Source organism: Pangasianodon hypophthalmus, chromosome 28, assembly GCF_027358585.1.
Source record: "Pangasianodon hypophthalmus isolate fPanHyp1 chromosome 28, fPanHyp1.pri, whole genome shotgun sequence".
Taxonomy (NCBI): domain Eukaryota; kingdom Metazoa; phylum Chordata; class Actinopteri; order Siluriformes; family Pangasiidae; genus Pangasianodon; species Pangasianodon hypophthalmus.
Genome location: NC_069737.1, coordinates 6,101,548 through 6,126,044, shown reverse-complemented (window position 1 = coordinate 6,126,044; position 24,497 = coordinate 6,101,548). Strand labels below are relative to the sequence as shown.

General features: G+C 38.7%; 2 protein-coding genes across 3 annotated transcripts; one reads left to right on the top strand and one right to left on the bottom strand.

Moving 5' to 3' along the window:
* Positions 1-907: 907 nt before the first annotated feature.
* On the top strand, positions 908-11,395 carry LOC113544423 (butyrophilin subfamily 2 member A2). Its single transcript, XM_053230876.1, is given in 11 exon segments — positions 908-1,084; positions 1,265-1,321; positions 4,582-4,700; positions 4,702-4,945; positions 5,065-5,361; positions 5,900-6,001; positions 6,103-6,123; positions 6,216-6,242; positions 7,095-7,127; positions 8,064-8,096; positions 8,491-11,395. Coding segments are annotated over 11 exon segments (1,542 nt in total). The 5' UTR covers positions 908-1,077; the 3' UTR covers positions 9,093-11,395.
* Positions 11,396-11,731: 336 nt separating this feature from the next.
* Positions 11,732-21,519, bottom strand: LOC113544404 (serine/threonine-protein kinase TAO2). Of its 2 annotated transcripts, none has more exons than XM_034301335.2 (9): positions 21,078-21,519; positions 20,069-20,175; positions 19,027-19,111; positions 18,721-18,919; positions 18,557-18,625; positions 17,284-18,245; positions 16,140-16,912; positions 15,811-16,011; positions 11,732-15,175 (listed from the first exon to the last, which is right to left on the bottom strand). In XM_034301335.2, the coding sequence occupies exons 1-9, from the start codon at positions 21,197-21,199 to the stop codon at positions 14,916-14,918; spliced, it is 2,778 nt and encodes a 925-aa protein (XP_034157226.2). In that variant the 5' UTR covers positions 21,200-21,519; the 3' UTR covers positions 11,732-14,915. The 2 variants fall into 2 exon arrangements, with proteins under 2 accessions (XP_034157226.2, XP_034157227.2); XM_034301336.2 differs by having other exon boundaries at positions 11,732-15,154.
* Between the last annotated feature and the right edge of the window lie 2,978 nt (positions 21,520-24,497).

Sequence of the window (24,497 nt, the reverse complement as noted above, 5' to 3'; positions counted from 1 at the left end):
GTGTGTGAGAGAGAGAGAGAGTGACAGAAGAGCAAAGTTCAGAGTGGTATTACTGCTAAAGGTAAACAATAATCATAATAGGCTCAACCTGCAATCACTGGGGCCCAAGCACTTTTCAGGCCAGTTTTGCTTGTAATATCCTGTTGTACCACCCCTTAATTATTTTTGTCCATCAGACTCTAAAGACTGTTAATTACTGCTGATAATAATAAATAAGAAATCTTCAAAGTTCCCGCTGATACCACTGTCAACACCATAAGGCTCGTCATCTCATAGATCACTAACTAGCCAAGCTAAGTCTCTGCTGCAGCAGTGGAAAGAATACAGAGAAACTGTACTTAGGTCAAAGTAGGGGTATTGTGTCAAAATCTTACCCAACTGAAGAAAAAAAAAAAAGAGCCAAAAGTTTACTTGCGTGAAAATCATATCTTACCATTGCAAGAGAAGGGAAAATAATGCCGATGTTTCTGTTTTAAACAAGTGGTTGTGTTGTGAACTGGAATTCAGTACTTACATTCAGGAAAGCTGAGTCCAGCGCTTGCTGTATCCACTTCTTCTACATTGGATTTCTAATTAATATGATATTGAACATTGTTGGAAAATGGTGAGTGAGGAAAGAAGCTGATTTTATGTTTTTTTGGAGCTAACTTCATTCAACTGGGCAATAACAATGTCTCAAAATAAAATAATGCATCAACAAATTAGCACCAGAAAACATATCACTAATCATGACAAATGTTTCAATATAAATATATTTAATGTGTTTCAGGGTGGAGTATCTCACCTAATGCATATTTAATCCTTAAAAAAGCTTCTAGAAAGAACATAAGCTTATGGAAATATATACAATTGCTTTCTTTTATCAATGGAGCCAAAAACTGTGGAAAAGGAAAGGCTCCCTCATCTGGCCAAACTGGAGACATTTCGAAAGTGAAAGCAGGTTATTTGGGAAGATTTCCAGGTCGAATAAAAATCATTCTGGCGGTTCGAGCTCATTTTAAATAAATAAAAAAAACCCAGCTCAAATTCAGGATATTAATAGGCTGCACTAGCTGATCTGAGGACAGTGTGGACAAAATGAAGGGTAAGCTCGCGCACTTCCATGAATTAGCAAATTAGCAATGCGGATTTTATGGACAGACGACGACAAAGAAGAAAAAGAAAGAGACACATGATTAGCCGCATTAGTGTACGGTTTTTATAATGTGGTTTGAGTTTTTCTTTTTCTTTTTTTTCCTTAAAATTATTATTATTATTATTTCAGAACCATTCGTGTGTTTCAGCGTCGTGTTTTTGGGCGTGCGGCTCATAATGGCTTCAGGTAAGAATATTTTACAGCAGAAACCTCTGGAATAAAAAGACGGCGGTGAAATCAGGCTGTCTGAGGGGCAGGGGAAACATTAAAAGGACACTTCCTACACGCAAAATAGAGCTGGCTTAAAATAATTGAATAATGATAAAATTATAATTCTTATAGAAAGAATAATTTGGGTCATTTGGGGACAGTGTGCTGACACTGGTGGACTCCCAAAGTTGAAAATTCAATCCAGATTTCCAGATTTCAAATATTAAAAATATGTTTTGCATTGTTTTTTTTTTTTTTTTTTTTTTTTAATTAAAGTAGTATCCTAAACTTAACTAGAAATATAATTATGTACCAGTTTAATCTGATCTAATGAATTACATTTTCTTAGAAAAAGATTAGTTCATCTTACATATTAGAAGAAGTTAACTTCAGTCATATCTTCCTCTCAAATACTGTTAGCTAGCATACACTATATGGCCAAAAGTATGTGGACACCTGATCATCACACCCGTATGTGGTTCTTCTCCAAACTGTTACCACAAAGTTGGAAGCACACAATTGTATAGAATGTCTTTGACCTCAACCTCACTGAGCACCTTTGGGTTGAACTGGAAGGCCTCTTCACCCAACATCAGTGCCTGATTTCACTAATGCTGTTGTGGCTGAATGAACACAAATCTCCACAGCCACGCTCCAAAATCTAGTGGAAAGCCTTCCCAGAAGAGTGGAGGCTCGTATAACAGCAAAAAGAGGACTAAATCTGGAATGGGATGTTCCACCACACCCATATGTGCTTGTTGTCAGTTATTGGCTACGTAATGTCTGCAGAAAGATAATTACCAAAAGTTGAATTATAAATTATAAAGTTAAATATGAATTTAATTATTAATTAAAGTTAAACATAAAGTTCAGTGTGAAATTTTTTTTTTTCTACTCCAGACTTTTTCTGGTTGCCCCTCTCTCTCTCTCTCTCTCTCTCTCTCTCTCTCTCTCGTCAGCCACAGTGGACAATTTCAGAAAATGAATCTTGATGTAACATATCTATTCCCTTTCAGGTCCACAATCCCCAATTAACCCAATTACCTGTCAACCTAACTACCTAACCCAAAAATCTAAACGCAGAGATTGAGTTGTAAAAATAATCTAGCACTTATTAGAACAGGGATGTCAAACATATGGCTTGTGTGCCGGGAATTGCCTGATAAAGGTTCTACTCTGGCCCACCAAATTAATTTAGAATTAATGTTGAAAGTTTCAGTTGTTTTGTGGACCATAACTGAAAATTGAAGGATTCAGATATTAGTAGTTAAGAAATCTTCAAAGTTCAAAGTAGGGGGACAAATAAAGCACTAATCTCGGGGCCATGACCTTTGCTACTGATAAAATTGTGTAATTCTTTATTAGCACCCTAAAAATTTGACACCATTCCTCTTTCCAAAAGAACAAGTTTAGGAGTTTCACAGCAACAAGGATGAATATTTGAAGGCTATACACTGTTTTAGTCTGGCCCACATGACAAGGAGTTTGACACCCTTGGTTTAGAGTGTTTACATACTGAGTTTGGTCATTCTTTATAATAAAATATAAACCAGTAGCAGAACCAACTACACCGCTTTATTATGTAATAAGTCTTATATTTTATGTACATTAAAATGAAATAAACTTTCCCAAATGCCTTCATTGGACTATTATACACTATATTACCAAAAGTATTCGGTCACCCATCCAAATGATCAGAATCAGGTGTCCTAATCACTTGGCCTGGCCACAGGTGTATAAAATCAAGCACTTAGGCATGCAGACTGTTTTTACAAACATTTGTGAAAGAATGGGCCGCTCTCAGGAGCTCAGTGAATTCCAGCGTGGAACTGTCATAGGATGCCACCTGTGTAACAAATCCAGTCGTGAAATTTCCTCGCTCCTAAATATTCCACAGTCAACTGTCAGCTTTATCATAACAAAATGGAAGAGTTTGGGAACAACAGCAACTCAGCCACGAAGTGGTAGGCCACGTAAACTGACGGAGAGGGGTCAGCGGATGCTGAAGCGCATAGTGCAAAGAGGTGGTCGACTTTCTTCACAGTCAATTGCTACAGAGCTCCAAACTTCATGTGACCTTCAGATTAGCCCAAGTACAGTACGCAGAGAGCTTCATGGAATGGGTTTCCATGGCCGAGCAGCTGCATCCAAGCCACACATCACCAAGTGCAATGCAAAGCGTCGGATGCAGTGGTGTAAAGCACGCCGCCACTGGACTCTAGAGCAGTGGAGACGCGTTCTCTGGAGTGATGAATCACGCTTTTCCATCTGGCAATCTGATGGACGAGTCTGGGTTTGGAGGTTGCCAGGAGAACGGTACATTTCGGACTGCATTGTGCCGAGTGTGAAATTTGGTGGAGGAGGAATTATGGTGTGGGGTTGTTTTTCAGGAGTTGGGCTTGGCCCCTTAGTTCCAGTGAAAGGAACTTTGAATGCTTCAGGATATCAAAACATTTTGGACAATTCCATGCTCCCAACCTTGTGGGAACAGTTTGGAGCAGGCCCCTACCTCTTCCAACATGACTGTGCACCAGTGCACAAAGCAAGGTCCATAAAGACATGGATGACAGAGTCTGGTGTGGATGAACTTGACTGGCCTGCACAGAGTCCTGACCTGAACCCGATAGAACACCTTTGGGATGAATTAGAGCGGAGACTGAGAGCCAGGCCTTCTCGACCAACATCAGTGCGTGACCTCACCAATGCGCTTTTGGAAGAATGGTCAAAAATTCCTATAAACACACTCCTCAACCTTGTGGACAGCCTTCCCAGAAGAGTTGAAGCTGTAATAGCTGCAAAAGGTGGACCGACATCATATTGAACCCTATGGGTTAGGAATGGGATGGCACTTAATATTCATATGTGAGTCAAGGCAGGTGACCGAATACTTTTGGTAATATAGTGTAATTGACGTTTTATTTGATTTCTGAGAGTGATTTTGAAAGAATTAAGAATTCCTGATCTAGATGTGACTCATTATCATGGCACCATCTGTACCTTTTTCTCAAGGCCTCTTGATTCTGTAAAATACTTAATTGTCACTGGTAGAACAAACAACTGGTACATCAAACCACTGGTAGATCAAAACAACAGTAGAACAAACTGCTTGTAGGTCAAACCAGTGGAAGATCAAACATTACAAGGTCACTGGTGGGGCTTGTTATGATTTTCTTTGGTCTAATAATTCATCCACAGTGTTTAAGCAGGATTCAACACTTCTTTTCTCTCTCTCTTAGACACTATAGCCATAAACTGTACTAAGGCAGTAATCAAGGGGAAATATGGTTCCTCTGTGATTCTCCCATGTTGGCTCACCTCTGAGATGAATGCAGAATCTTTGGAGATTCGTTGGTACCCGCCCAGACCAGTTCAGCAGTCCGCTACTGTTTTACCAGAACCATAAAATCATTACAAAATATCAGGATACGTACAGGAATCGGAGTTCATTGACCGCGAGAAACCCTCAGTCTGCCGGGCTGAAACAGGGAGATGTCTCCTTGAGGTTGGACAACCTTGGCTTGCAAGACATAGGGGTTTTTCACTGCTATGTGAGCGGAGACAAATCGTATAACGACAACACTGTGAAACTCAATGTAACTGGTGAGTAGATGTTTGATGGATGGAAGCTGATGCTTCTCCACTTATCTAAGAATCCCCTCTTTCTCACCCTCCTCTCCAATCTCTCTTTTTCTGTGTCTCATCCATGTTCTCTCTCTCAGCTCTAGGTTCTCTGCCTTTCCTTTCTCTCAAGTACTATCACGACTCTGTGAACGTCAGCTGTTCTTCCTGTGGCTGGTTTCCTCAACCGAGTCTCATGTGGAAATCTACCAGTGAAAAAGGAGATGCTCTTTCTGATCCTCAATCCCTCATTTACAGTGAACAGGAGAATGGCCTGTTTTGCATTTACAGCTGGGTCATCCTTTCGTCTTCTGACTCTAACTTGATCTCCTGTTCTGTCACTCTGTCAGAAGACGAGAAGAGAATTGTGAGCGTGGATTTAGGGGCCCGCCTATCAGGTTTGAATTATACATATAGATATATAGTAGGTGCAATTTGTAAGTGTACAATTACTGACTTTTTACCATGGCACTGTTAAATCTTAATTCTGATTGTTCAGAAGGTGTTTAATTTTTACATAGCAGCGGCTCTGACAATAGTGCCAACTATCCGATTGTAATTCAAATTACAGGTTTGTTTTAAAGTGCCAGTTCTAATACATTATAGTTTTTGTTGTAACGGGTCATGCAGAGGGACTTGACACTCCACATAATCTAAGACTAATAATAAACATAAACATAAAATCGTCTCATTTAACAAAGAAAATGTATAATCATTGACATCATGAAGTTAGGAGATGTAGGGAGGTGTTTATTTAACATGTGGAAGGATCCTGCAGTGTCAGCGATTTGTAACAGTACATTTTGAGGCGTTCCACAACATTAACTGTAACTAATTAAATGCAACATTTATTGTCTTTCAATTGTATACACAATTCAGAGTAGGTAGGCCTAATCACTGGTTGTGTGTTAATACTTAGTCTTCTCCTTCTTTCAGTTGATAATAGTGGAGTGTGGAAGATTCTTTTCACTCTGGCGCTGTTATGTGTACTGGCCCTCGTCGGCACTGGCCTCTTCCTCTACAGAAAACATAAATCAGGTTCATTTTCTGTTATTTATATTTTGTATGTATTTCATGCAGTGCACTGTTGTGATTTTATTCTGTCTTTTTTCAAATGTGACTATGTGACTGTGCTGCAGAATATGAGAAAGTGAACTCAGGTAAGGCTTTACCTCATTGATTTCTTCCCCATTTTATTACCTGACTTTTATTTACCTAGTGATTAAAACTCTAATGTGCTGCACACTTTCAGCTGAACCAGTAGGTGAACAACCAAAGGGTATGTGCATTCTTTATTTCTAAAACCCCATGTATGGTCTACAGAAATGATGTGATGTATTTGTGGTAGTTATATATTCCCAGTTACTGTGTTTCTGCAATTCATCCATGAAACAAGTTACTTCCTGTTATTACTTGACGGACACCTTAAAAATACAGTGGTATCTCTGACTGTTACAAAGTGCTGATGCCAGAGACTCCTACCAAACCTTCTAAATAAGTTTAAATGATTTAGTGCTTATGTAATTACTATAGAAATATTAACATGTAGTATTAGAATTATCATATAACATATACCAGGCAGCCAGCACTACTGTCTGCTGTTAGTAGTTGCTGTGAAAATTAATCAACCAATTGGAATCGAGAATTTAGGGAAAAAGTACACCCTACTTCTGTTCTATGGTTTTATTTATTGGGGCCTAAATAACAATTTTTGGTCCTTACCAACTTTATAAACAAACAAATAACCTCAGGTGACAACAAATAACATAACAGATTTCAATATGTAGTTTTTTTCCCAAAATGTAAACCAACATTTAGAAACCAGGTGGGGAAAAAAGTACACCTTTAAAAAACTGGTGTTTTTTTTGATATTCCAGTTCCGATGTCTGAATATTCTTAAGAATTAAAAATCCATTGCTCTTTTAAAGGGTGTACTTTCTTTAGTATGCTGTTATATTATAATTATATCAGTGGCATAAAATGGTCTTAAACTGACAAAAATATTGTTTATTGCAATTATTTCTGGGACAATATGTATGCAAGAGAAAGGTTAAGCATATGCCATTTATATTTACCCATTTACCCTGTTTCTAACTGATAATCCCTTTTTTATTCAACATTTCATTTTTAGATACAAACTTGAAGGATTTGAGGAAAGCAGCAGGTATGTCTCTTTGTTCAAAATATCATCATACAGGGATGCAGGAAGGCGGTTTACATTTGGGATGCTTGTATTTTAAGCAGCAGAAGTCTAAGCAGGTTGTGCTGTGATTTTACACACAAATGATAGTCGACTGACATACAAACTGACTCAGAAATCAGACTACTCAAAATACTCCATTTTAAAGTATGGTTCTTCCTTATTTGTTTATATATATTGTATTATTATATATTATTGTATATTGTATTATTTTCGTAGTTGCATTTAAAGGAATCCTGAAAGTCACCCTCAGCACCGTCACTTCCCACATTCTTGTCAGCATATTTTTGCATTTTCTCGTCAACTAAAATGCTGCTGACTAATATTCTATGCCATTTTAGTCAGAGTAAAATTGATTAAAATTAATAAATAGGACATGACAAAATGTCAGAAGACAAAAACTATGACTAAAAACAGTGTGAAAATTAACACTGGAACTGGCCTGAGAGCCTAGATTAAATCTTTTGATTTTATAATTTTATAATTTTATGCACTTTAGTTTAAAAATAAATGCACTTTGTTAACAGCCAGGCTTGTTCTTTGCAAAAACAATAAACAATATAACACTGCTGTTTGGTTTGTATTTATTCGTTGCGCCCTCTTGTGGACTGTTGATTTAAAAAACTGGTGTTTTTTTGATATTCCAGTTCCGATGTCTGAATATTCTTAAGAATTAAAAATCCATTGCTCTTTTAAAAGGTGTACTTTCTTTAGTATGCTGTTATTATAATTATATCAGTGGCATAAAATGGCCTTAAAATGACAAAAAATATTGTTTATTGCAATTATTTCTGGGACAATATGTATGCAAGAGAAAGGTTAAGCATATGCCATTTATATTTACCCATTTACCCTGTTTCTAACTGATAATCCCTTTTTTATTCAACATTTCATTTTTAGATACAAGCTTAGAGGACTTGAGGAAAGCAGCAGGTATGTCTCTTTGTTCAAAATATCATCATACAGGGATGCAGGAAGGCGGTTTACATTTGGGATGCTTGTATTTTAAGCAGCAGAAGTCTAAGCAGGTTGTGCTGTGATTTTACACACAAATGATAGTCGACTGACATACAAACTGACTCAGAAATCAGACTACTCAAAATACTCCATTTTAAAGTATGGTTCTTTCTTATTTGTTTATATATATTGTATTATTATATATTATTGTATATTGTATTATTTTAGTAGTTGCATTTAAAGGAATCCTGAAAGTCACCCTCAGCACCCTCACTTCCCACATTCTTGTCAGCATATTTTATTAATGTTACTCTCAGCTGTTGATAAGCTGCTGACTGTTTGAAATTAATTAATTTTTCTCACTTCACAGTGACCATCACATTCGATATGGAGACCTGTAACAAAGAATACCTTAGATTTAACAGTCAAGGTGATGTTGTGAGAGATAATGCTGCTGATAAGTATAAAGGACTTGGTTTTCCTTATGAATTATGTGTACGTGGAAGAAACATATTCAGCTCCGGTCGTGCATATTGGGAAGTTGGATTAAAACAAGCAAATGCTGACCCCAAAAAGTCATGGCTGATTGGAGTTGCCAAAGCTTCATATAAAATAAGTGACAAAAAGAGTGATTTGACGCCTTTAAATGGTTTTTGGTTTCTGTGCTTTCACCCAGAAAATGGCCTCCGTGTTAACACCGAGCCAGAAATCTCACTTCAGTTAAACATGGCACCAGAGTGTGTTGGCGTTTTGCTAGATTTTGACAAAGGAGAGCTTGCATTTTACAATGTTACTAACGGTGAGCATCTCGTTTCAATAATAACCGATTTCCAAAAGGACATTGTGCCTCTGTTTAATCCAGGAATAGGCGATATGTCTCCACTTAAAATAATTAACCCAAAGGACAATACTCAAAACGAGCCTGGAGGGAGTGCTAGTGTTGAAGTCAGCAATGCAGATCAACACACGTAACGTAACACTAATTAAACAATGATTGGGCTTTTATCAGGTTGGATATAAATGGATGTGTTTGTAAATAGTGTGCAGGAGCATGTACACAAGAACTGTGGTTTTGTGAAAATCCAGTTAGTTTGGAAAATCTTTTGTATCCTACAAGGGTTCCTGAGTTTCCTGAGAAATGTGTATATATAAGGAGACTCACTTAATTCACTTATTGAACTCAATTACACACACATCACTATAATGAACACTTTGTGAAACTTAGTCATTTCATATTAATGACAACAATCCCAAAAGAAATAAAAGTTTTATGGAGTTTTGCATCACTAAATATAAATCAGCTGTCCCATGAAACATGCCTAGTAATTTTGAGCTGATTGGCACTCATCTACATATGCACGAGCACAAAAAAAAATCAGTATTAATGAAAGTTTGGTAAATCTGCGGGAATTTTTAATTTTTGTTGACTTTCCCTCACTGTGACCTTAAGGGCCTTTCCACTACTTTACAGATAAAACTTGTTAGATGATTGATGTCAGAGTAGATCGTAGAACAATTTACCTATGAGGCATTGCTGTGATCCTGACACAATTCCCCTTTCCACACAAAAATGACAGGAAGCATGTTTCTAACTGCACTCCAGTTTTAAACAAGATCCATTTTGTCTAAAACATGTCAAGCAGTGGTGTCTTTTTAAATAAATTGTACCTGTAGGATTGGTTACAAGGTCTGTAAGTTTCCAGACTTGGGAAAATCATCAGGACGGACGATTTAGTGCTTCATGATTTCTTGGAAACATGAAAAGCTAAGTTTTTTTTTTTTTTTTCAGGCATATAGGAACATCTGTTTATAGCTACTATAAGTGATAACAGGAACTTATTTCTTTGGAGGAGTTCCACAACATTAAAAGTAATGATAAGTGGATAAAACAGTATGTGTAGTTCATTAATAAATTAAAAATTGCAGTCGTTGACGAATTGTGGTCCTCTAAGATAGTGGCTGGGTGATTTTCATAGATGAAAATGCTATTTAAAAGTTTAAACCAATACGAAGGAAAAACACAGCCTTCGTAACCTGATAAACACCTCCTACAGCTTGCACTACGTTCAAACACTGTGCAAAAAAAAAAAAAAAAAAAAAAAAGCCAAGATAAATAGGCAGCACTTCACCGAGGACTGAGCTCGTAGCAAGGAAAGGTTCAAATACAACGTCAGAGATATGGGATTGATACAAGTTTGAAAAGTCAGATGAACAAGTTTATGGGAAATATAATGCTGCATTATATCCTTGCGTCAATGTTCGACCTCAGCACATTCGACAGACAAAATGACTGAACCCCCCTATTCTCGTATTATGTTAGCAACAAGCTAGGCAGCTAACCCCGGATGAGTGATGTATATTTTCTTTCTCATATAGTCACTCTGTAGTCAGTGTTTTAGATTTAACAAATGAATATGTCTGTATGTTGATTGAGAATTGAGATTGAGAATCTTTCGTAAAGTTGAAAAAAATCAACTTTTTTTTTTGCAATATTGTCCAGATACTTTAGGATGTGTTGTTAACAGTGCCTCTTCACACCAGGCCATATTACATCACCCTGTTGTTAATTATTTTCCTATAAAAGAATACCCCCAAGTATTTTATTCTTTACATAATACAGAGGGCCTTTAAAGGAAACACACATTCACTACATCAGTTCTTCCAATATGTTGCAAGCCCTCTTAAACAAATGCTAAGTCTGGAACCCAATAGGGTTCTTCGGGTTCTCCTACTGAGGCTATTAACCGTCCAAAGATCTTGGACATTTTTAACAGAAGACATTTTAGAAGAAATAATCCTGATGTATTATCTGAAAATGTTCCGTGAGAGTCTAGGGCAATGAAACAGAACACCACTACATAGTGAACACCACTGAATTGTTATGACATTGTACTGACGTGCTAAACTTTTTTAACTTTATATTTTTATGTGTTTATATTTCCTATTGTAACATAATGTGATAGCTATGTATCAGTTGTGGAAATGAGTATCACATATTGAAATTCACTGAAGCATTCATTTTTTTTGTCATTTGTATAAACATATTTTGAAAGTAGCACAAGTATAATTTAGCCTTTACTCAAATGCTTTAGGTATGAATTTGCTCAGGCAGCTTTTTTTAAAAAATAGTGCAGTTATTTGCATCTGTTCTGCATTTATATGATGGATTGCTGAGCCAAATTTTAGACACACACACACCTGCTTGCATTTATGAGTGTCAGCACTTAAATTATGTAACTGATTATTTGGAAATAAACATTTAAATTTTTTCTTAAGTTGTTTTGATTTGTTTGCATGAACTCAATGTGATAAATGTGATAAATAAATTAATGTGATAAATGCATTACCAATAGTCACCAAATACATCTTGGGTGATTGACTACATTTAGGGCAAGCACTAATTGTGTAAATTAGATTTTTTTGTTGTTGTTGTTGAAAATTATAATTTAACTTATAATTTAAAACAGAGTTTATAATTTAAAACTTATAATTTAAAACAGAGTTGTATTCTTTGAACAAACTTCACTGCAGGTTCAAATGTAGTTAAAATTCCATCCCACCTATCTAATGTACAACAAGCTGAAAATAAACACACAGTACAGGCTACAAAATGCAAATAAAGGTGTGTTATTTCTTGCAGTGACATACATTAATCTGTGCCTCTAAACAGCTTTTCCTCTAAAATCTTTACAATGCCATTTAAGAAAACACAACAACAAAAAAAAAAAAATCCAAAATGTAGCACTTTTATATAAGTCGATATTTACAGAATGTACACCTTCACAAGGCTAGCTAGCACGCTAATACAAGTTCATTGTTTATACTAAAATCAACATACAGTCAATGGTCTGGGGATGGAAGATTAAAATAAAAAAAAAAAAAACATAAAAAATATATATAAAACCTAATGGATAAAATAAGGTTCAAGTATGTGTGTGTTTTTGGGGAGAGTAAAAAAAGAAAACAGACGGAGGAAAAACAGTGTAAAAGGAGAAACACTGGGATTTTAGCTTATATAAAATACTGCTGAAGTATAACCATAAAAACAAACAGTAAAAATTCAGATTGCTGTAAGATAATTATTGGAGGAAAAGAAATGAAAGAAAACAATTCTACAAGGATTACGCCTCTTCTTGGTCAATGGAGAATCAGCACAAACAGCAGAAACAAGATTAAGACCAGGCTTAATCAAGGTTTGAAAAATTACCAAAAAAAAAAAATACAAAAGGAGAGAACAGGAAATCCTTGGCTAGCTTAATTAATAAAATGTTCTGTCTATGTTTATACACGTTTGCATCTCCACTGACTTTGAGGGGGGAAAAATATCTGTTTCAGCTGAGGTTTATGTATCCACTCAGTTTAATTTAGTGATAATCAGTTCCAGTCCCTGATGGTGTGTTTAAATCTGTTCCATTTAAATAAAAATATTATTAGAAATCTTCCAAATGGATTGATTATAATCTTTTTTTTTTCCTTCATTAGGTAAATAGCATATTTAATACATGATTTTTCTAGCAGTAAACAGCGGAGTTGTCATTGCAGTACCTAAAAATAAATCGCTAGCTGGATTGGTAGTTAGCAATCATCACTTTAGATAATAAAGATAATAATACACAAGAGGTTATTAAATAGAGCCATCCTGATAGCTAACTTTATGGTTAATGAAATAAAGTAATATGTAAAATAAAATATAGTAGCTAGCTAGCAGTAAACTGATGGGTCATCCCTGAATAGCTAAAACAGTGGCTAAATACAATCTAGCAAGATGTTTATCACTTTGTGAAAAAATAATAGGTAAAATAAATAGTACATTGGCTTGCTAGCATTAGACTGAGGGGTTGTTATTGGAATAGCTAAAATAAATAGCCTGCTAGGTTGTTAATTAGCTACAATCACTCAAATAAATAAACAAGAAAATATTAAACATACTAGCCAGCTAGTTTTACACCATGGGGTAGCTGTCAGTTGGTGTAGCTAACAATAAAAAGCTAGCTATGTTTTTGATAGCTGTACACTGTGTGGTCATCTCTGGAATGACTAAAATAGCAGCTAGATAACAGGCTAGCAAGCTATTCATCACATAAATGAATCGCTTGATAGCTTTACATTGAAGCTTTTTCTTGAAATAATATGTTTTTAGCCAAAAACATCACTCTAGGAAATAGATATATGTAAGAAGTTATTTAATATATGGCTAGCTGTCTAGTGTTACACTTTATGGAATAGACGTCAAAGGCATAGATAAAAATAGAAAACAAGCTAAAGCTGTGGTTTGCTGCTGTCAGTTTATGTCGTCCTTGGAGTAGCTAAAATACTAGCTAACTAACAAGCTAGCAAGGTATTTATCTCTCTGTGAAATACAGTAATACATTGCCTTGCTAGCATTACACTGAGGGTTTTTTCTTGGAGTAGTTAAAATAATTAGCTTGCTAAGTTGTTAGTTAGCGAAGAAACTAACTACTAAATAAAGTAATATATTAAAAGTTCTTACAAATAGCTAGCTGGCTAGCATTAACCATGGGCTAGCCATCAGTGGCATAGCTAAAAATAGAAAGCTAGCCAAGTTTGTGGGTTTTTCTCTTTATGAAATAAAATAATAGTAGCTGGCTAGTGGTACACTGAGGTTATCCTTCGAGTATCTAAAATAAACAGCTTGCTAGCTAGCTAATATCACTCTTATCCTACATATTATTTTACTTTGTACCTATAATAAAATAAAAGCTTGCTAGGTTGTTAGCTACCATCACTCATTTTATTCTATGTATTACTTTATTTCAAAGATACACTGCAGGGTCATGCTTGGAGTAGCTAAAAAATATATAGCTAGAAGCTAACTACCCAGCCAGATATCATCTGTAAGTATTAAATGAGCTGGTGTTTTACTGAGAAGCCATTACTAAATATTACAGATGGCTAACACTAACTTGTAACAACTTGTAACAGCATTTTGCAATATTGTCATCCCCTGGTAGTGGATATCGGTATTGGTGTGTCACCTCAGTGGGACTGGAACCGAGAACCTTCATAATCACAACCAAACATGTTAATATAGTAGATTTACTATGAAAGTTCCTCCGAAACATGAAGATAATATGGTCCCAAAATAACTGCTTGCCAATGACAGGTACAGAAATTTCAGATCTTTATATAGAAGTCTATCACAATCGGTCCAACAGCGAGATTCCACTGGACAAACAGGATTAGCATTGTCGTATAAAAGAAAAGGGACAAAAGAGTTCATAGAGGAATAATTACATCCTTTTCTACGGTCCATGTGTGATGTATTTCGAGCTGCTTTGTCAGGTGTGTGAGAGATTTCAGGCATGAAGCAATGCTTTCACACACACGCCTCAGTCCCAATGCACGTCAGTGACGAGGATAAGAGGTCAGTTCATAGGTTTATATTGATTATAACTCTTCGTGTATGTGAGTTTGGGGTGAAATGCTGAAATGTATAAGGACACAAATGTGTGTATGTGTGTGTGTGCGCGTACAGTCACTTACTTAGTCCAACATTCCAGAGTGAGTGTGTGAGCCTTTATCTGTGTGTGCAGTCAATGGACACACTCATATACAACCACTCGCAATGTACAAGGATGCATAAGTGTGTGAGTGTGTGTGTGTGTGTGTGTTCAATGGAAACACTGATGAACAATCCAAAAATGTGTGTTCACTTATTCAACCCATCGTTCCAGGACTGAATGTGTGACTAAGAGTCTCTCCCTCGGTATTAATGTATGTGTGTATGTGTGTGTGTGTGTGTGTAGGTGTGTGTGTGTGCACGCGTGTGTTGAGCTAACAGACAGCCGCTCCGCCGCGTCCCTGTTTCTTCAGTAGTTGAATCCGGTTGTGGCAGTAGAATTTAATGGCTCTCCAGTCACGCTGGTTGCTCACCAGTAGGGGGCAGTGCTGCAAACATCGCTCGCAGTCCGCCTTCGCCGGGACACGCAGCTCCACAATGTTTCGCTTCAGGTGCGTTTCCACGGCGACCCGTTCCGCTTCCGACCACGGCCTCTTCAGCACACCGCGCTTGCCTGAAATGTGGGGTAAATATTCTGTCCAAATGCCACAGGACGTTCATTTTAAAATCTTTAAACATATTGTAGAAATCTGAAATTCAATTTTCAGGTTACAATCAGTCTTCACTTCAAGCTTACTGTACAAGCATTCACAATTGCTTGATACTTTACCAGCTTAGCTTATATTAGCAAGCGGATGTTCTATGCATGTGCGTGACGCGGAACTGCAATTTCAGCAACAAGCGACAGAGTGACAACCGAACTGAGATTTTCTCAATTCTATGCATATTAGGTATGACAAATCCAAACGGCTGACTTAAATGATAAATGATAAATCCTAGGTTGCGTGTGGTGCGATGTTTCTTCAGTTCCCCACTCTCAACTTTAGTTCCTACCTGAAATTTCTTCCCATTTACTGTTTAAGTGTACATAGCTAGCGCAGTGTTCCAGCGAATGCTAGCATGCAACATGTAAATCAAACAAACTACACGCTACACAAACACAAGAGACAAACTAGAAGGGGCATGAAAGTGTGAACACAAACACAGGTAAGCCTTTAAATAAATGAGAGCGCAGGTAACAATTCTGAGTAAGATTGGTATATAATAATTGTAAGTAAACTGACTTCACTTGCAGATGCTCTGGAACACATAATTGCAAGCCACTCTCACCTGATTTTATTTGTGAGCTCCGCCTCTTGTGAGAACCCGAGGGCGGAGGTGTAGTTGGCGAGGGGACGGGACTGGCGCTGTTTTTAGGTGGTCCTCGGCCGTTCACTCCTGCTGTCTTTCCCACCTCTAGTCTCTCATTACTCTTCTCTCCTTCTCCGTCCGACTCCTCTGAGAAAGAATCTGCTGAGTTCCCAGACATTACTGAAAGAGAGAGAAAGGAACAAACTCATTAAAAAATGTGTAGATTTCAAACAGCAGAACCCCCACAGAGTGATTTTTGTGATTGGATGCATTTTCTGTTCCTTTTTTTTTTTTTTTTTGAGTCTTACCATCCAGCTCGAGGCAGATGTGTTTGAGGCTCATCCCTCTGAACAACACCCCATCTCTCTCCCCGTACAGCACGACACGGCCCACTCGGCCCATCAGAGCTGGGTCCTGGCCAATCCGGGCGCAGCTCTGGGTGACGTGATACTCGCTGTGCAGGAAGTGCTCAAGCCTCTCCTTCTCTCCCTCGTCCATCAGCAGGAGCTGGGTGAGGATGGCGACTTGCCTTCGGGTGCGCGGTGATGTCAGTGCTGCAGGGTTTTTTGCCCCACTGGCACGCGCCAATCCACGCAGGAGGTCCGTGCCGCGCAGAGGGGTGGCAGGAGAATGATACGGCCGAGAAAACACATAAGGGCTTTCGGGATCGACGTTCACATCCGTGGAAGTTTTCAGAAGCAAATCGAGGCAGGATTCAGAATGAGGTGGGAGGATTAGAGGTTGAACCCGACCACGCTTTCCTAAAACGCCGACGCGGGGCCTGTGGCACAAAACTTGTCGCTCGAAAGGGGACAAAGACGCTTCAAGAGGGGAGCTGGAGTTAGAGGAAGGCGTGATGCGGCTGCGGTAGTCGTTTATGCTCAGCTTTGCCATCTCACACTCGCGATGGCGGTTATAGAGGATGAGCAGCGCCAGGCTGGAGTGGCACAAGAGGCGCCAGGCCTCTGCCGAGCTGCTCGAACGTGAGAGGGAGAGGAAGGACGAGTGCTGCTGACGTCGAAGATACAAAACCAAAGTGGAAAGAGAGGACAGGAGGGGAGACACATGGGAGCGGTGAGAGCTGAAGGAGAGAAAGTTCATATATTAAGGCATAAGAAGATTGATAGTAGATTCAGAGATATAAAGCTCAGAGGAAAACAGAGGAAATAATCCCTTTCATTAATCAGTATCAAGTCACAAACTTTCTGTTCTTCAAATCTGATAATTCGCTGAAAATTCATGTTAAGACCACAGACAAAGATAATTTTCTTTAGCCTACAGAACTAGCAATCGGAAGAGCTTTTATGCCCACGTACTAGGCACTTGGAACCCCCTTTATTTTCGTTAGACCAAGTTTAAACTTTAAATTAAACTGCAGTAAAGTGAGTGTGTTTCTGCCACAGTGGCTTGTCTCTTTACAAAACAGTCAAAGTCTTAAACACTACTGAATACCTTGCGCCATTCTTCTCTTCTCCGCTGTCATCGTCCCTCATTTCAGTCAGATCCAGCTCCTCATCTTCTACCTCCTCCCTTTCCTCCTCTTCATTTCGGCCTGGAGTTGGTGGAGCTTCCTCTTTCGCTCGTTCCATCTCCTCCTGTTTCTTTTGCTTCTCTTCTTTCTCCTTCTTCGGCCGTCGCCCCCTTTTGGCTGGAGGACTGGGGGACTTTTTCACGGCTACTGCCGCAGGCGCTGCGGTTTTTCTAGGTGGGGTGGAGAGAGAGGCAGGGTTCTTTTTGGAGGAAGGGCGGCGTGAAGGAGGAGAGAGGGAGAGAGAGAATGACATGGCTGCTGAACCAGAGCCAGACGAGTCGCGAGAGAAGAGGTTGGGGGTGGCTGAAGAGGAGGATGAGGAAGCGGAGGGCTGTGGTGAGGTGAAAGAGTGTGAGCCGCGTGAGTGTGTTGAGGACGGTGTGTGTGAGGCTCGTGGGCCGTGTGACAGTTCCATGGCATTCCGGATTTCCGGCTGCTGATCGTGGTGCTTTTCAAGATGCCGAGCGAGAGAGCGGAAATAGCGGCCGCAGTGAGGACAGTGCTGCTTCCTGCTTGCACTGCGGCTAATATTTATGTTTATGTTATTGTTTATGTTTGTGGTGGGCGGGGCTAAAGGTGTCTGGAAAGGTGAGGAGGATGGAGGGAAGGAAAGAGGGCTGGGTTGAGACTTTTTTTTGGCCGCATTATTCGTCGTTTTCCGCTTCTTGCGCCTCCGCATCATGCGGCCCCTCAGTTCTTCGAGGTCCTCTTCCTCTTCATCATCTTCTTCTTCATCTTCCTCTTCTTCTTCATCTTCCTCTCGGTCTGAATCACTGGCCTCGGAGCGAGAAAGTGGAGAGGATGAAGGAGAGAGAGACCACGAAGGAGTGAGGTAGTCTGAAACTGTGAGAGATAGAGGGAGAGACGGAGCTGCCTCCTCTTCCTACAAAGACAAGCAGACAAGAATGTTGAAAAATGACTAAAGAGCAACGTTAGTTATATTTATATCTATATTATAGTTGAACAAATTGATGAGGAGGAAGACCAAAACTTCATATCATCCCAAGATTTACTTAAAAAGCATAAATGGGTATGAATTTGAGTTACTTATAATAATTATGTACATATTGTCTACTTGTGGACACAGAAAGGCCAAAACCTGAAGCTAATAATTTACTATACACGGAAAATGGCTTCATAATAATGTAACTATATGGTGTAAGCATGTTATAAGTTTTATGTATGCCTCATCACCTTCTTAATATTGCTGTCTGGATTGTAGCCGCATTCAAATCCGCGTGGTGATACAGAACGATGGAAAGCCTTCAAAAGTTGTAACACACAACAATTAGATATACAATTAAAAACCCCAATAAAAAAAAACCTGTCTTGAAAAATGAATAACTGAGTTTGATTACCAGTGCGTTTTCTCCCCACTCAGCCAAGTTGTAGTCCACCGTGATTTCCTCGCCCTTGGCGATGTCTCTGATCGCTATGACAACTAGTCGTACCTGGCTCCCACAATGCACCTCTCTGATCCTGCAGTTAGGCGGTAGAGGGGGAAAGAGCACAGGGCCGCGTACACCACTGGCGCCTTCTTCGCCTAGCTCCGATACACTGTGAACGTAATCATATACACCCAGAAACAGCATCTCAATTATAACCTTGAGCTCATTTTCAGCTGTTGATGCATTTGATCTGAACTTTAAGGAATAAAAGCTTACCAAAGCTGAGACGGATCAGCGAGATAGTACGGACTGCTAGGAGGGGGAAGCCGATCCTCTGCTTCATCTGGGTACTGCCCTTCACCTGTAAACCAAAGGAGTACAGTGTTTGCCATCATTATGCACTCGTCATAGCACAGCGCTGGTTTTGAAAAATTCTCAAATCTGGTCAGAAGGTGTTATTTTCTGTAACAGTAGCTCTGACAGTACTGCCAGCTGTAATTCATATTACAGGTTTACACACTATGGACAAAGATTTGTGTGACTGACCAACACATCCCAATCTGTCTTTAAACATTCCATTTCAAAACATGGGCATTAATATAGACTTTGCTGTTATAATAACCTCCACTCTTCTGGGAAGGCGTTCCACTAGGTTTTGTAATATAGCTGTTAGGATTTGCCCTTCAGACACAAGTGCATTAGTGAGGGAAGGCTGTGATATCAAGTGAGGAGATCTGCCTTCAAGTCGGAGTTCCAATTCATCCCAAAGGTGTTCAGTGGGGTTGAGGTCAGGGCTCTGTGAAGGACACTCGAGTTCTTACACACCAACCTTGGGAAACCATGTCTTTATTATCACTTTGTACACAAAAGCATGTTCGTGCTGAAGGTAAATTGTAATGCTACGGCATCCAAATATTTTCTAGACAATGATAAGCTTCAAACTTTGTGGCAAAATAAAAATTTCAACCAATCAGACTGCACCTCAGCCATTGTGTGTAGTGCAGCAGGTGGTCAGATTCAGAAGCATGCATGAGGTGCGTGAAGTGCATTACGCATAAACATACACACCAAATGAAAACAATAAGAGATAGGGTTTATTTTCTTTCTCTGATTGTTGAACCCACTTGTCCACTGGACTACTAATCTATCCACCACTAATGATAAATAACATTTCTTCTTCTTCTAGTCAAGGATTTGAACCTTCAGTACAACACAATACCTTGAAAATCAACGATCCGCATCAAAGTTATTCAAAAGAATAACTTCAGGTTTGGATATCTGTGTGTGTGTGTGTGTGTGTTTGTGTTTGTGTTTATACCTGGGCTGTAACTGTGTTCAGACAAACTTTCCTCTTCATCTTCTGTCACATATGCACGATCACACACCTTCACAGGAGTGCCCTTTCTCTTTCGGCCACACACTCGCCTGTGAGATGACAACCCGGTCAACACTTTCACTTCCATCACAATTACCGCTTACACCAGCTTACACTAACATGGATCTAAGCATCATATCAAGGCCTGTCATGTTTTCTGCATTTTGTGCTGTAAGCTGTAAGCATGTGTGTGACTGACATGACACAGATCTTGCAGAGAGATCTTACACAGGACATAAAGCATGTCCCAATCACAGCTCTGCAGTCTCATATAAACATATATATCTTGGTTACTGTGTTTTCATGCAATATATATATATATATATATATATATATATATATATATATATATGTGTGTGTGTATGTATGTATGTATGTATGTATGTGTGCATGTATGTGTACATATACGTATATGTGTGTGTATGTGTGTGCATGTGTATATATTTACATATACATACACATATATATTAAATGCTATAGATCATGAGATTGAGATGGGCGTGTTTTTGCAGACGCACACTGTGCTGTAATAAACACTGTGCTGTAATAAACACTGTGAAATGATTTGATTGAGATATAAACACTGTCCTGCACATCTCCAGCTAGCATAGCTACAGGTAACGATACAGCTAAAACAGCCCATTGAATGTGGTTTTTTTTGTCTGTTTTTTCTTGCTTATCAATAACATGCAGTGCAGTGTCTCTTAAAACATTTCGCCTGACAAAATCAGGATGTGCAGTCTGCAAATGGTGAATGAGATTTTTAAAGAAATCTGTACTCCTATTTATTACGCACTGCTACTGTTATATGGACAAGAGAAACAAACAAGTTAGCTTAGCAAGCTAGCTAATTGTATTGAAAGCCTTTCGCTGGTTAAAGCTGCAACGCCACGATTCTGTAACATTAACTTAACGCCCCGTTTCCGACACGGAAAACGGATTTTTCACTAACCCCCGGGGTGGCGGAGGCTTGCCACCGTCTCCATCGCTGTCGAGAGTCGGTGGCTCCCGATAGTCGAAAGGCGACCGTACGTTCTCCGCCATTAGGGCTCCGGTAAAGACTCCACTGCGCATGCGTACTCCGCCATTAGTGCTGGTACAGTACTACCTAGCCGCTCCGGTAAAGACTTTGCCGCGCATGCGCAGTCTGCAATTAGGACTAGTTTTGACATCTAGCGTCTTGAAGAGCTCTTCAGTTTGTCTCTCAAAGCTACGAGATCTTAAAGCCTAGAGTTTACATGTATAACCTTACAACGCAGTATTTCCTTGCACAAAAAAATCCCAACTAGAACCCATACAGAAAGCTAGAGCCCACGGCCACCCAAAGAACCTTATAGGAACCTTTGAGGAACCTTTTTTCCTATTGTAGCATCACACCCCATTCCCTCAGTTGTGTCTGCAATTTTTATTTTCAGAGCCAAAAAAACAAAACAAAACAAAACAAACAAAAAAAAAACAACAACAGTGACTAACATGTGACTAACATGTCCATCAGTTTGTTTTTTCATTAATAACATTTCTAAGGGCTCTGTGAAGTAAATTAATTTCATCACTTTACACCATAGGAATACCTGCTGTTAGCGTTATGCTATTAAAGCTCCCTGTGTAGGCCTCTTCACTTTAGAAAAGACCACACCATACACTCTTAGAAAGAAAGCTTTCATCTATGAGCCTGGGGCAGTCGTGCCCTAATGGATAGAGAGTCAGAGGTGAACCTGAAGGTTGTGGGTTCGAGTCTCAGGTCCGGCAGGGATTGTAGGTGGGGGGAGTGAATGACCAGCGCTCTCTTCCACCCTCAATACCACGACTGAGGTGAGACCCTTGAGCAAGGCACCAAACCCCCAACTGCTCCCCAGGCGCCACAGCAAAAAAGGCTGCCCACTGCTCCGGGTGTGTGTGTGTGTGTGTGCGCGCACTTGGATGGGTTAAATGCAGAGCACAAATTCTGAGTATGGGTCACCATACTTGGCCACAAGTCACTTCACTTCAGTCACTGTTCCATCACATTATCAGCTCATTTGAAGTTCCTTAGATGGCCGTTAGAAGAACTATCCAGACAATATCACTATATAACCACTGCACTGTGATCTAATGCAGTTTCCATTCCTAAAGGTAAATGACTTTTCATAAATATGACAATGCACACAAAATAAATATTACAAAACTATAACATTTAATATGATATGTTTGAATTAGAAACATATCAAGCAACTCCATCTGTATGAGTGAGTTCTGGAAAAATCTGCTCCCAAGTAAACACTATAGATTTCATTCCTGAATGATTAGATCTTGATGAATGAGTGAAGGGAGTGAACATGCACTGACTTGTTTCTTTTATTTCACGACAGCCCTCAGAGTTGGAGGACAGGACTGACGGAGTCTAGCATGAGGAAATACAATAGACTCTAACAGTATTCACACCCAGCAAAAAAACTCCAACAATATTGTGCATTACGAAGCTCTTTCTGGGAGCAAGTCACAAAATTCAGCTGCTGAACTTCACTAGTTGTCACTGGAACTAAAGTGGAACTGCGTTGTGGTCAAAGGAGAACTTTTTGGCCATGAGCATCATCAGCATATTCAGCAAAAAATGAGGACTGCACACAAGGAAAAGCCTCCAAATCTACTGTAAATTATGGTTTTGTTGCTGGTGGACCAGAGGCTCGTGTGGCAAGATGGCATCATGAATACTGCTAAGTACCAGCATATTATTGCCCTAAATGCAATAAGTGTCTCTGTCAAGTGTCAATACATGATGGGTGGATCTTCACACAAAGACAGTGACCCAAACATGCATTACTACTCACATATGTAACTGTTTCTCTAAGCATCGGATAACCAGGCACAAGAAGGTATTCAGGTCGTCAGGAGGCATGAAATAGTACCTAATGTTTCCATATTACATTCTAGCACACAGGTGATCCATCATCTTTTGGATAAATCACACCAAACAATTACAAGTTAGTTCATTTTTTTTTAATTTATTCATCAAGCTTCATATCATCCTCTAATAAATAAAAATACAAAACAAATTTAACAGTCTCTACATTCTCACATTTTTTCAGTGAAGCAGTTAGTGTATCTGGAAAACACCTTTGTGTACACATCTGAGGTGTGCAAAGCAGTTTTTTTAACAGGTATGCTATAATACATTGCAAAAACTGAGCAACAATTAGTAACTTGTTAGATTTTCACAGCATGTTTTCATGTAGTTGTTAGTACCGTTTCTGGCACAAATTCTTAACAAGTTTAGTAAAAAAATAAAGTAAATAAATACATAAAGAAAAATGTTGATCAAATAATAAAATAAAGAAAGAAAGAAAACTATAATATTATTCAGGCTAAAATGTTTGTTAACGATGTCGCAAAAATGCTAATATAGCGTCACAATTCAAAAACTTTGTACATTTCACAGTCACGGTTACAAATGCTACACAGAAGCAGCTGGAGCAGTGTGGAGTGTTAGTACAGTGTTCACATGCTAAGCCTCTGCATTCAGATTAAAAACATCACGCCCCTGTTGACTTGCCCTCAGGATTTGCACTAGGAGTATTTACTAACGGAGTGTATGGTTACTAGCACATCTTTCAGCAGGAACACATACAATCTTAGCAGCAAAAACTGTGGGTAAAATGATTTTCTTCAGTTTTGTACAATCAAGTTCCCTAAAACTGGGTACCAAATTATACTGGGTACCAAAGCTTCATAACTAACTTACATCCTAATCAGCTAATCTGCTAAACAGCCAGTATACAATCCAGATAGCATGCTAACTTGAAGGTTTGCTAACTAGCTAGCAAAATAAAGTGATGTATGCTCTCGAATATAGTTTGAGTTGGCTAACTAAAACTGGAAAAAAGTTATTTTTTGTAATGTGAAGTATTTTTTTCTGCTTTTATATTTATAAACAGCTTTATCCACCTTTTTTGCTGTTTTCATATGAAATATTTTATGAATGATTTCTACTCTGGAAGGGTACACTGATATTGATTTAATCCCTCAGGCCTTTTTGGGGTTAAATTAATAATTTTTACCTGAGAGGAATTGGGAAGCAATTAAGAGAGGCGATAAGCTGACAAGGACATGTTTTAGATCACTTTGATGTTCCACTCATTAGCTGTGAAGCTTAAACTTTTGAAATCGTATGGTCCATGTTTTACTAAAGTACATAAAGCTCTAAAGCTCAAAGGAATGCGAACACTGGTCAAGTGACAAATTTGTCTTGTAATGTCTTATAACTTACCAGTGAGACAAAGTTCCAATGCCCAAGACAGTCAACTTTTTGAAGCAATAACTGAACTTAGTTGTTATGTAATATAAGGACCATTATTATTATTATTATTATTATTTTTTTTATATAAAAATGAAATGT